The 13,254-nt window shown below is 39.3% G+C and overlaps 1 protein-coding gene across 1 annotated transcript; it reads left to right on the forward strand.

The window, feature by feature from the left end:
• Positions 1-4,320: 4,320 nt before the first annotated feature.
• SRSF3 (serine and arginine rich splicing factor 3) lies at positions 4,321-12,309 on the forward strand. Its single transcript, XM_054569285.1, has 6 exons — positions 4,321-4,436; positions 6,102-6,309; positions 7,318-7,452; positions 9,610-9,648; positions 9,902-9,988; positions 10,149-12,309. Exons 2-6 carry the CDS (start codon positions 6,104-6,106, stop codon positions 10,174-10,176), a joined length of 495 nt encoding a protein of 164 aa, XP_054425260.1. The 5' UTR covers positions 4,321-4,436; positions 6,102-6,103; the 3' UTR covers positions 10,177-12,309.
• Positions 12,310-13,254: the final 945 nt, after the last annotated feature.

Raw genomic sequence — 13,254 nt, forward strand, 5'->3', positions numbered from 1 at the left:
CCATGGTGAAAAAAATTGAAAGACATAGATGAAGTTAATTTTAATAATATAGTTTTTTAAATTAACACATCAAAAATATATCAACATGCAATCAATATAAAAATTTATAACGAGATATTTTACATTCTTTTATTTATTTATTTTTTACTGTTTGAAATCCAGCATGTGTTTTACATTTATTGGGTTGGCCAAAAGTTCATATTTTTTTTCCGTAAAATAAAAGACAGATTTTTCATTTTCACCAATAACTTTATTGATTTGGATATTTTGAGTATGTCAGCTATCTCCTGCGTGGTATAATGTTCATTGTTCTGTTTGATTGTTATCAACTTCAATTGATCTACCTGACTGTGCAGCACCATCCAGAGAGAAATCTCCAGCATGAAACTTCACACACCACTTTTGACATGTTTGATCAGTCACAGCACCTTCTTCATATACTGCACACATCTTTTTTTTTTTGCATTTCAGTTGTGTTTTTACCTTTCTTGAAATAATAAAGCATAATATCTGATAATGTGTATTTTCTTCCATTTTCAATATTAAAACAGCTACACAAAAATTCACCAATTTGGATAAGCTTTTTTTTTAAATGCACGCTGATATGACAGATGTCACAATACAATCTAACAAAATTGTCTCGAAGGAAGCTAAAGACAACTAAGTGCTACTAGAGCCATTTTATGGAAAAAAACAAATCAACTTTTTGGCCAGCCCAATACAACACATCTCATTTCAGACTCAGCCACATGGGCCTAATGGCTTCTATACTAAACAGCACGGCCCTGGATTAGTTCTCCAGCCTTCTCTTCTCTGTGTCCTAGGATGCTGACTTCTAAGCTTGCATCACCCAGCTCTCTTGCTTTTAGGTTTCCAGATGGCTTTGGATTTTAGGAGGTGCCACTAAACTGTGGGACTATGGGAAGAGAGGGTAGTCCAGTTCTCTCGCCTCTGATCCTGTTCCCTTCCAAACAAATAACAAAAAAACAAACAAAAAAACACTCCCCACAACTGGGCTGCCACACTTCCTCTACTTAAGGCCACAGTGGCCTCTCTTCATAGCTACAGCGCTTGCCTGGTTCTGCTAACCCTACTCATTCTTGCCTCTTTGGGCCTACGAGCTGCCTCCAGGAGTCGCACCTTCCTTCCCTAACCCTGCCCATATCTCTGTAAATAACCCTTTGTTAACTGTGCTATTTGCTTACTGCCAGGACATTGAACCAAGCAGTTAATGAACTTTTTTTTTAAGGTTTAAAAAAAAATTTTTTTTTAAATTTATTTTTACAGAGAGGGTAAGGAAGAGAGGGAGAGAAACACTGGTTACCTCTTGCATATCCCCAACCAGTGACCTTTTGGTTCGTGGACTGGTTCTCAATCCATTGGACTATACCAGCCAGGGCTGAACTATTGTTATGTTCCATACTCTTACTGGATTTTCCTTGGAGTCAACCACAGTATTTAAAGTATTAATTATTATACATAGGTATAGTGCCTGACTATCAATAACTTTTTTCTTAAATTAGCAATGTACTTAGTTTATTGGGAATGGGTGAATTTTTTAGAATTGGAACATAAGTTAGTACCATGGCTCTCAACTTGAGGTAGTGAGAAGCGTGTGTCAGAGTAATTTCTATGTTTGGACTCTTTCTGTGTGCGCTTGACAGAAAAAAAAAAATCAACTCTAAGTGGCGTAGGCAAGTTGGGAGAAGAGATAGGGAAATTGTATGTTCAAATAACTGGGAATTCCAAGAGTGGAATTAGGTTCAGGGCTTCTACAAGGACAGGTCCAGGGCTCTTTATTCCCCGTCTCTTAGCTCTCTCTGCCTTTAGGTTGTGTCTACCACAGGCTTCTTCTTCCCTTCTGGAAACAGGATGGTTGCCCTGCCTCAGGACCCCATTAATCAGAGGCAATGAGCACACCTCTGTTCTGATTGGATTAGTCATCATTTTTAATGGGGATGGAAGTGGGGACTAAGAACTGGAATGATTTAATTAACCAAGGGTGGTCATGTCCCCACCCATGAAAAAGTGGGTGGTAGGGCCAGCACAACTGCATTTCAATCATGGTCTACTTGTGAGAAAGGTAGTTCCCCCAAAGAAATCAAGAGATGTTCACTGTAACATATGAGCTCATTTCCTGTCCCTACCAAGAAATTCTGATAGGTCCTCTTAAGCTTCATGTGGTTCTAGGGTCTAGACAAGGATGGTTGGTGGTCAAATAAAGTAAAAGGAACAGAGGGTGTGGGGGCAGGGGAATAGGTAGAGGGGGGGGCAAAGAGGAAAAAATTGGGACAACTGTAATAGCATAAACAATAAAATATAATTTAAAAAATCAGGAACATTAAAATATTCCAGAATTGAAATGGATAATTCATTTGGCTGCAGTTACCAGAAAATGGAAAGTATGTTTGGATAGCCAGAGGAGGTTCAAAATGTTATTCATAAATACAGTTGGAGGAATTAAGAGAGCTTCACTGAGAGATGCATACTAGACTAGCATTACACAAAAACAAAAACAGGAAAAATGGTGGGAAAGGATGAGATACTGAGATGTGAAAGGAACATTTAAAAAGAGCCAGCATTTTTTGAGTAGAGATTGTGCCAGGTGATTTACACACATACTTCTTTTAATTAATTAAATAATTAAATAGATACATATCGATGGCCTGTGCTGTGTGCCAGATTTGTATCCAGGTCCTGAGGATGCAGCAGGGGCCACAAAAAACAAAAGCTGAAATTCCTGTGGGAGGCTACAGCACCTAGCAACCCTGCAAGTCTGGCATTATTATTCCATTTTACAGAGGAAGCTAATTCTGACAGGGTAAGGGATTCTTTTCAAGACACTTTATCAGTAACTGGCAGTGGGGCTGTGGTCCAAATCCAGGACTACCTGACTTGGCTTTGGCAGAAGAAAAAATTACAAAGAAGAGAAAAGCTTACACAGAGGAGAGGAACAAGCAAAGGCAAACATAAGTGAACCAGAAGAGAAAAACATTTAGAGAACGAAAGAAAAGAAAAAAGTGAAAGAGAGAGGGTTTGCTTGAACGCACCCCCCTCCCACCGGCCTCAACACCCCAGGCCTAGCTCCGCAACTGGAATTCCCATTACCCTCTTCTCTGCGATATGAAATTCCCATTTTACAAATGAAAAAAAGAAGGCTCAGAGTGATTAAATCTTCGTGTTTTTTTCATTACATAAAAACCTTTTAGAGAGATAAGGCTTCAAAGGAAAACATCTAGGAAAGATAAGACATAAATAATTGGCATACCTTTCAGCTAATGACTGAAAACACATGTTACGTTTGCCTTTTTTTTTTTTCCTTGAGAGCAGATTTAAATGTATTTTAGCAATATGTAAGTCAGATTCTACTGCAAGGGCGTAGGGGAGAAAGTTTGAGGGCACCAGACAAATTTTCTAGCTGAGCTGACAGTTCGGGAGATGGAAATCTGGTGATTTTTCTAACACAGTCGCGGTACTTCTCTCTTAACAGTTAACTATTCCCCGGGCTCTGTCTTCCTGGGGTGAGTGGAAAACAGGAAGGTGTGAGTGGCTCACGGACCCCACCCTTACCCCACTTTCCAGGAAGAATACCAGAGGTGCCTTTCTGGCATTTGTCTGGCATGAATTTGAATTCAGTCTTCTTCAGCAACTTCATTTTATTGTTATTCGCTAAAGGTGCGAGTTTCCAGATGGCTGACAGGGATCATTCGTCCTTGAGTTTCTATTAACCATTTTAAGAGGCGAGGCTGAGGACGCCACCCGCCTCTGCCAAATTCTGTAGTTTAGGTGAAAGGCGGGAAACCAGCCAGAGTTGGGCACTTTCCAAGATCCGGCTTTTCCGTAAGTGTAGGACTTGGCGGGCACAATCTGATGGCAGCTCGGTCACACAGCTCAGTGACCTTGGGAGCAACTTTGAAGCACGTTTGTAAACGCGATGGTCTTAGACCAAACCGCAGACGAGGATCAAGTAATGAATTCGTCTAGTACCTACATCTTATTAGGAGCTTTGGGAAGTGATGGCAGTAGCGTTAAGAACTCTAGCCCATTTGGAGAGGAAGGAGAGCAGACTGATAATAACTTGGAGACCGAAAACCGGGAAACAACACCGGAGCGAGCTACAGGTTTGGGGATCACGAGAACGCGACGGCTCGCATCTCTACAGGGCAGGCGGCGCACACAGAGCGCGCTCCCAGAATCGGCGGTTCGTTGCGTTTGTTGCCGCTACGTCACGGCATTCTTGGCATCTCATTGGGCGAACCTGTCCAATCATGTGATTCCAGCATGCCGTATAAATAAGGGCAAGGAGAAGGCGGTGGTCCGCCATTTCGTGGACGCCGGGTAGGGGAAAGCATCTGTGGGAGCCGGGCGGAGGAGCGAGGAAGAGCCGTCGGAAGGTGTGCGAATTTAAGCCGCTGAGTCCCTAATTCAAGATCTCGGTAAGAGACCAGCGTCCAAAGGCTTGAAGGGAGAACCGAAACAACTGTGCCGAGGTGGGGCCAGGCCCAATGGCGGCGCCAGATTGAGACAAAGGGACGGCGCCGCCATTTTGTGACGTTCAGCATGGGGCGGTGGCAGGGGCTTAATGCCCACTCAAGGCCGTAACCTGGCCTTGAAGTGGAGGTGTCTACAAACCCTTACTGGGAGGTGAACCGGAGTTTCGGATTACTCGACTGTTGAGGCGGAAGGAAGGGCCGGTAATCGTACCGGACTCCAGGCCGCGCGGTGTTTCAATTTATGGCGCCTTTTTTTTTTTTTTTTTGCCCCACGTTTTCTTAAGCTTCTACGATTTCTTCAAGTCACTAAACAAAACTGGACATTCGGAGCATATAAATGTTTTCTGTACTCACCTTTATTTTCATGTTCTAATGTGACAACTTTTTACACGTTGAACCTAGGTCCCCCCCCCACCCCCGCAACCCAATCTTCTGTGGGCAACATTGGTCTTGTAGCTGCTTCCCATTAATCCGTAGACCTGAAACTAGTGGTTTGGTCGTGACTCCGGGGCACAGGGTGTGGTCACGCAAATAGGATGGATCTGTATTTTTTTTTTTTAATTGCATAAGCCCAAAGTGAGAAGAACGTGGTGTTTATGAAAAAGCCCTTGAGCTCAGTTTTTGAGGAGGCCGCTCTTTAATGCCTTTGAAACAAGCCTGCAAGGCGATTGGGAACATTGCCTAGGGACTTTAAGTAGTTAAATACAAGCCCCTAAAGTGCAGTTAGTTCCTGAATAGCAAATGTAACCACTAACCTTCCTCTGGATTTACCTGTTCTGGACATTTAATAATGGATGGAATCGTAACACACGCACTTTTGTGTTTGGCATCAGTAACTTAACCATGTTTTCCTTTTAGGTTTGTAGCATTTATCAGTACTACTTTCCCTGAATAATATTCCATTGTATGGCTTATAGATTTTGCTTATCCGTTGATGGACACTTGGGCCAATATCTTTTTGCTGGTAACCTAAAAAACCTCTTAACACTTTGTCTTGCTGTTCGAGGTTAAGTTTTGGCTTACAAGGCACATTTTTATCACTTTTCTAGTGGCTTATCCTTCTGCACTGTTTCATTTGATTTTTGAGCCTCAGGATTTGCTTCTGAGCAGGTTATCGTCCATGTCGAAGTGCTTTATTTTGGGACTAATTGAAATAACATGTGAAGTCCCTAACTCAGTGCCTGCACTGTAGTAATCGTACCTCCAGTGTTTCAGTGTTTCTTTTCCCTCACTTTTCAAGGAGGCTTTTTTCACCTTAAGCAGTTTGTGCTGGCTTCCTGACAGTTACCAGGAACAATTGTGTCCAGCCAAAGGGCCTCATGTGGCCCAACACAAAATCATAAATTTACTTAAAACATTGAGGGTTTTTTTTGTGTGTCTGTGTGACTATATGTTCCAATGTATTTAACATGTGACCCGGGACAACAACTCTTCCAGTGTGACCCAGAGACATCAAAAGGTTGGGCACCCCTGAATTAGGGAGAAATGGGTGTTTCAGGGGTGGTAATTTTACTTGCTTGGTTTTTAATATTTTGTCAGTGGTCTCTAAGGCTTTGTTTTTCATTGCAGAGATGATTTGGGTAAAATATTAAATTTTTTTTTAAACAGAAATGCATCGTGATTCCTGTCCATTGGATTGTAAGGTTTATGTAGGTAATCTTGGAAACAACGGTAACAAGACTGAATTGGAACGAGCTTTTGGCTATTATGGACCACTCCGAAGTGTGTGGGTTGCTAGAAACCCTCCCGGCTTTGCTTTTGTTGAATTTGAAGATCCCCGAGATGCAGCCGATGCTGTTCGAGAGCTAGATGGGAGGTAATATAATCATCAGTTTATACTAACAGTAAATATGTTGCTTGAGTTTCTAAGACTTAAAAACTAGGATACGTGGTTCTGAGTGCCTTGTTGAGTATCTGAAATTGATGTTATTGGAGATTTACATAAACCTTTTTTGCAATCAAAAAAAGGGCTGAACAGCTTTAGTAGAGATACGTAGGACGGTTCTTTTGTTTTTTAATTCAGTTGGCTGTAGAAGAAAATAAGAAATTTAATAGTCGATTCTTGGTGGATAGATGTATCCAAAAAATGGTCAAAGCATTTAATTTAAATTCTCCACTGTCAGCTGTATTGTCACTTTAGAATTGTTTCTAAAAACAATTGTGGGATCATATTTCTAAAAGAAAGGCCAGGAACTGATAATTGTAGCTGAATTAAGGTTACATGGGGGGTTATTGTACCATTATCTTTTACATGTGTGATGCACCACTTTTAGAAAGTATGAGGTGTATAGCAATTTCCCTCAGTAATTAGTATCCTATTAGCTGACTGGTAATACTTGAGTCTTAATAGTGAAAAGGGGAATATTGTTTTTCCCCTTTTGTTTGGCCTTTGAAACTGTTGGATCTGGTGAAACTAAGGAAAACTCTAAACCCTTAATACCCTAAAATTAAATGGCCTGAGGATTGGCTGTATAAAAAAGCTGCTTTATCCAAGCAGATTACAGAAACATTTTCAGGGCCTTACCTCTTTCCAGTCACTGTCCAAATGTGGTGGCATATCTAAACTTAATGGTGGTTGCAGTTTTTTGTGTCACACTATTGGGCGCTGAATTAAAGGGAAAGGGTGATGTAAATGGCTAAAAGTCTTCTATTTATTGCTGTTTACATGGACATGGGTGGGGGTGGATAGACCAGCGAATATAGAGTAAGATCAAAATATTTCTTGCTAAGATGCAAACTAGAAGTGCTTTTTGCTTTTTTTTAATACACATCTTTTAGAAAATAAGTTTGGTTGCTTTAAATTTGGTGTTTTTTTATTTCCAAGAACACTATGTGGCTGCCGAGTAAGAGTGGAACTGTCGAATGGTGAAAAGAGAAGTCGAAATCGTGGCCCACCTCCCTCTTGGGGTCGCCGCCCTAGAGATGATTACCGGAGAAGGAGTCCTCCACCTCGTCGCAGGTACTTGAGAGAGCGTGTTTAGAGGTTTGGTGTAATGGAGTAGCTAATAGGAGCAGGTATTTCTCTTAAAGTTTGTTGGTGGGTTTTAAACTTACTGTGAAGAATCGGAGGTTTTTATGAAACATTTGCTGGGTGTAGTTTGGGGTATGTGAGTTGTGCTGAGTGTTGGCTTTTGTCTTTAGGTTCATGTTGGTAGTCAGTAACTTCTATCTTGGATCTGTCTTCTAGTTCATCTTCTAGTTGCATCTTTCCAAGTCTTCCCTTATACATCAATTTAGGCCTTTTTCCATTTCTTGACTCCATAATGACAAACATTACATTCAACTCTAGCTCTTCACAAAAGTGTGTTTTCTACTATTAGCACGATTGTAATATTTATCAATCAGGCAGCTGTTTTAATGTTACAACTGGTAAAGTAGAAATCTTTCTGAAACTAACTTTAAGTCACTGACCAATAAAGGGGGCTAAAAAAGTAATCCCAGTCATCTATTCTTCAAACCCAAATAGAAGAGAAATCAGTTTTTTTATAATTGAAAATGGCATCATTCTTGGCCCAGACAGTGTTGTCTGGATGCTAACTCCACATCTCCTCAAACCTCCAAAATAGTTTCTATAGGACTGAATTTACCTCTTACAGGTGAGTGAAGTCCTGCTAGGAGATAGGAGTTCAAAATCTTGCCCCTTTTGCTATTTTGAAAAACAGCACACTGTTGCCCATCATAATAAAGAGTATTTGTTAGCTAATAGATGGTTGTACTGATGGCTTGTTTTTCATTTTTTTTTGTGCTTTTTGGTCCATCTATTAATAAAAATGAACCCCGTTACAGAGTCACCATCATGTCTCTTCTCACCACCCTCTGAGTCTGCATTAGCCAGTCAACTAGCCCTTTCAGCGTCATGTGACCAGCGCGCCCCATTTCAGCTTGGCTGGTGTCGTTTCACATGACCCAGGCATGGCCAGTCGTCAGGTTGCACCGCCCTTTGGTTCCCGAGCATGCTGTTTTCTCTCAGCCTTCTCTCCAACCTTAACCAAATCGGCAGCAGCCACCTCGACCGCCCACACATTCCTGGCCAATCAGCTCAGCTGTTTATTTACCAAATGTCTTCACAACAACTACAGCAGCAGCCTTCGGCTAACAAAAAAGCAGGAAAAATCCACAACACCCCCTTCGCCAACCAACTAAATCCAACGCAACATCTGGCAAAACCTTTTCAGCAAATTCTTCCTGGCCGTCAGTCCGGCAGCCTCACCTCACCATTTCTAGCTTGTTGAAACCCAAAACTAGTAAGTTTTTCCTGCTTAATACAGTTTACTGCTGGTTAAAATAAGGAGTAAGCGGCTTAAAGTAATTCTTTTTTCTGGATCAAAGGCTGGCTGTGCATAATTGAATGGTAATGTACATATATATTGCTTGAATAAAACTTTTAAGGGTGATAGGGAACTCATAATGTAACTTAGATCTTCAAATGAAACTTATTTGCATGTGTGAGATGCCAAACTAAAAATTTTAATAACTAACAGATTTAGCTTTCCTTTCTAGCAAAATTTTGTTGACTCCTATCACCTTTAAATGGTTTTACTAACAGTTTTCAAAATTTTAAAATTTTGGGGGTGAAGCGGGCCAAGCTAAGGTAATTTTGATAAGTCTAAACACACTCTTAAATGTGACGATCACAAATGCAGTTCTAATGTAAGCACTTAATGGCATCAATATTTACACCTACCGCGTTTTCACAAAATTACACTATCCACCTGGTACCTAAGTCTTGTCATAGACTTACAGGTTTGCATGGGTTCCAAATACTGGTTTATGGTACTGTTTTTGGAACTACTTGTGGGACTACATTTTGGCGTGGTGTTTTGGGTACTGAAGTTAGTTTGACATGAAGTTTTGCATTGGACAGATCTGCTGTGAAGCATTCTTTGTTAAAGTGAGTCCATGGTTGGAATACCTGCTTTTCACTTGAGCTTTTGGTTCCTTAATCCTTCTGTGCCTTTTTTTCTTTTTTTTTCTTTTTTTTTCTTTTTTTGGACGATGGGTGCCAGTTCTTCCGGCACATTCACTGGGCCCAACAGTGAGATTGAAAAGTTGGGAAATGCCTCACGCCATAAAAACTAATTGACAATTAGCCTAACTTTCCTGTTTCTGCTTTTAGATCTCCAAGACGGAGAAGCTTCTCCCGCAGCCGGAGCAGGTAAATGATTTTCGGCCACATTCTTGGAAATGACGGTGTTACTTGCTATTATTGCGAAGCTGTTTTCCAAATGACTTGATTAATATGGTAATAGGCGTTGGCTTTAGTAATGAGTGAAGTGGTACATAGAACCAATATTAAGTTGTGAGAATGAACCAGCTCTTAGTTTTCAAAGACTTACTAGTAGTACTTGTTCTTATTTGGTCTTATTTTGGTCTTAATGGTCTTATTTTTTTTTTTCCTCTGTTTTTAGGTCCCTTTCTAGGGATAGGAGAAGAGAGAGATCACTGTCTCGGGAAAGAAATCACAAGCCGTCCCGATCTTTCTCTAGGTCTCGTAGGTAAGGTTTTTAATGACTTGAGCCATTTTACACCTTGCATACATAATGTATTAAAAAGAAATAGGTCTTAAGCCTATTCTAGCATTAAAGTGTATTGAAATTCTGTCACTGTCACCAAATTACAGATGGAATTTTTTTTCTCTCTCTTTTTTTTTTTTAGCCGATCTAGGTCAAATGAAAGGAAATAGACCAGTTTTCAAGAGGAGTGGTGTACAGGAAATAACTTCATTTGACAGGAGTATGTACAGAAAATTCAAGTTTTGTTTGAGACTTCATAAGCTTGGTGCATTTTTAAGATGTTTTAGCTGTTCACCTTTGTCTTGGAACAGTGACATGAAGATGTAATTCTCTATGGTTTGAAATGGATCATATGAGGCAATGTAATACCAATAATTGTTACTTTACAATGTTCCCTTAAGCAAAATTGGTTTTGCTTTGAACTTGAGTCTTGCATAGACTGATAATAAATCTCTTAACTTCTCCCAGCTAAAGTGTGATGTTTAGTATTATGGAAACTAAACTGACAAAAATTGAACTTAAGACTTTCCATAGCTGGGATATAACATGCAGCTGTAGTTGAACAAGCAGCCTTCGAAAGCTGCTGTGAACACAAACCAGCAGGTAAAAATTAAAGCTGCACCCTTAAACTAGATTAGAGATTAAAAAAAAAAAAAATCCAGCTAGTCTTTACACTGGGCAGAAGTTGTCCAGTTAGTGTAGAATCTAAGAAGTTTCCAGAAAGTTAGTTTACCTTTCTTTGCTTTAGGTCATAAATTTCTTACGTGATTGCTGTATATGAATACATAGCTCTTTGTGACATTATTCATTTGGAAATTTGAGACTTCAAGATACCAGTGTCCTGCCAGTTTAAGGGTACATTGTAGAGCTGAACTTTGAGTTACTGTGCAAAAGTTTTTTTTCATGCTGTCATTTGTAATATGTTTTGTGAGAATCCTTGGGATTAAAGTTTTGGTTACAAATTGTTGTTTAACATGAAAGCCTGTTTTTCCTTGCAAAACTAAAATCTGTGAGCTTGGTATCAAGTTCAGGTGTAACATTCCTATTGGAAGCCATACTTATATTTTCTTGTAAAGTGCTTTTGAATTAATAAAATAATAGCGTAACTGTAATAGTCAGACCCACTATTACCATAGTTCTTGTCCCATGGAAAGTAGTTGGTTACACAAATCTTACAAAAAACAAAATTGAGGCTTTTAAAGTGAAGGGAATTTCTGGTTGTCACCTAAGTGATCGTTAGTTCTTACTACTTTGGGGGGACTGTGTGTGTGTATGTGTGTGTGTGTGTGTGTTTGTTTTTTTAAGGTAGCCAGTTCAAAGTCCATGATACTCAGTGACCAATATTTTCAAGTTTAGCAACCTAGTACATTATAACCCAAAGTTGCCCATTAAAAGGCTTTTAGCATTAGCATGAGAACTTTCCACAAAGCTTTAAAAATTGCTTCCATTTTATATAATTTGAGGTGTTGCATGGGAATTCTAAACTGATCCATTATGTAAAACTCACTATATGGTTCAAATGTAACAGTGCAGACTTGAATATGGAGGCATGCATAACCTTCCTCTTAGAAATCCATAGGAGCTGTAATTTCAAAATTTTGTGCAATTAGATTAAATCATAATACAACAGTCTTGTGGCTTAGTTTCCTTAAATGTGCTATTTTATTATAGCTTTGGATTATTGTGATTTTAATATGGAAAAAAGTCCCTGCATTGAGTTGAATCTATAAGGATATTTTGTAAGATGTAGGTCTTAAACAGATTTCTTCCTTTCGTCCTTTACCTGTCATGCAAAGGGGTCAACGAGATGAGAGTCATTGGTGTCAGAAGGGAGAATTGGTAATCAATGAACTTCAGTGTGAGCCTTGCTACAGAAGATTTAAGGTTACCTGTTGATTTGCTGGAAGCTCTGGTTTTGGGCTTTTGTCTTTCGGGGGTTTCTCAAAGCCTAAACACTGTTAGGAACAAGGCAGGGTAGCTGAAAATTCATGGAAGTAATAAGGGTATGTCAACAATTAAACTGATGTTATAAATGGACATTTACATGGACCTTTTTGGGCAGTACAACAACTTTCAGAGTCTTAAGTTAGAAAAACTTATAAAGAAGATAATTATTGGTTATAATGTGGCTAACGTAGAGGCTGAGATGAAGTCAGTCTCGGACTTACTGGGGTTGGTGGGTTGGGCAGTTTGAAATATACAATCATTTTGCACAAATATGTATGGCTTGCAAAGAATACGAAAGAAAAACTATTGTACATTTAGGTTGTGGCTATATTAAAAGTTCTGAGGTTACTATAAAAGTCCCATTAGTCAGTTTGGTCATGTGTTCTCTGAATTGAATGATAAAATCAGTCATTAAAACTGACGTGTGGTATAATGACTACAGGTCTTCACTAGAAGTCACTATTGGTGATAATTTAAGGAAACTTAGGGTTGTAGTTGGTTTTCACGCTTTCAGGAATATGCAATAATACGGGTCTCAGTTTATTGTGGATTACTTCTGAACTCCATGTCTTAAGCAGAAAGGTGAAGACAAATTAGAGAAATTTTAATTTTAGGAGATAATCTGTTTACTTTTTACAGTTCCTTAAAAATACGTGATCAAAAAATGGCATCTCCACTCTTTTAGTTAGATATACCTATATTGGAATGGGGGGAGTCCTGGTTGCTTATTATTGTAGTCATGGTTCATATTAGTATAATGGTTTTAATCAGTAATAGTGATCACAGAAATTTTTCTAAATGTATGCATCCTAATTCCAGGCTCATTGGCTCAGTTTTCCACAGTGATCTCAAGCCCTGTGTTACTTGGAGGAGTTCCCCCCAGGTGATAAAATTGCTGGTTATGTAAAACCACTGCCTTAGTGCTGTGTCTTAATATGCTTTTACTTTTCTGAATCCTGAACATGATTCAGTTGCAAGACCTAGTTGGTGATGTCCTCCAGTTGTATATTTTTGTACGGCCTGTTTTCCATTGGAGAGGGGGACAAATGAAAGATTTTTATAATTAAAGTAGCTAAAGAAAAAACTGGGTTGGAGTATATATATTTTTATCAACACAATCTGATAGTGTTAAGTAACAATTTTATCCTATTTTGATTCATTGGATACCTCAATTCAACTGCAGCACATTTGTGAAGTTCTGAGAAAGAGAAAATTTCTTTCGAAAACTCAGTATAACTGCTTAATTTTTTTCATGCAACTTTGCCTGAATTGCAGAAATTCATTATAACGGTATATAGACA

Source organism: Pteronotus mesoamericanus, unplaced genomic scaffold, assembly GCF_021234165.1.
Source record: "Pteronotus mesoamericanus isolate MK-2021 breed Mesoamerican mustached bat unplaced genomic scaffold, CSHL_Meso_final contig_20, whole genome shotgun sequence".
NCBI lineage: Eukaryota > Metazoa > Chordata > Mammalia > Chiroptera > Mormoopidae > Pteronotus > Pteronotus mesoamericanus.

Excerpts from the sequence above, each read along its gene's own strand:
- SRSF3 (XM_054569285.1), top strand. The coding sequence starts at position 6,104 with ATGCATCGTGATTCCTGTCCATTGGATTGTAAGGTTTATGTAGGTAAT. Across the intron at positions 9,649-9,901 it reads TTCTCCCGCAGCCGGAGCAG|GTCCCTTTCTAGGGATAGGA; the intron begins GTAAATGATTTT and ends CTCTGTTTTTAG. Across the intron at positions 9,989-10,148 it reads TCTTTCTCTAGGTCTCGTAG|CCGATCTAGGTCAAATGAAA; the intron begins GTAAGGTTTTTA and ends TTTTTTTTTTAG.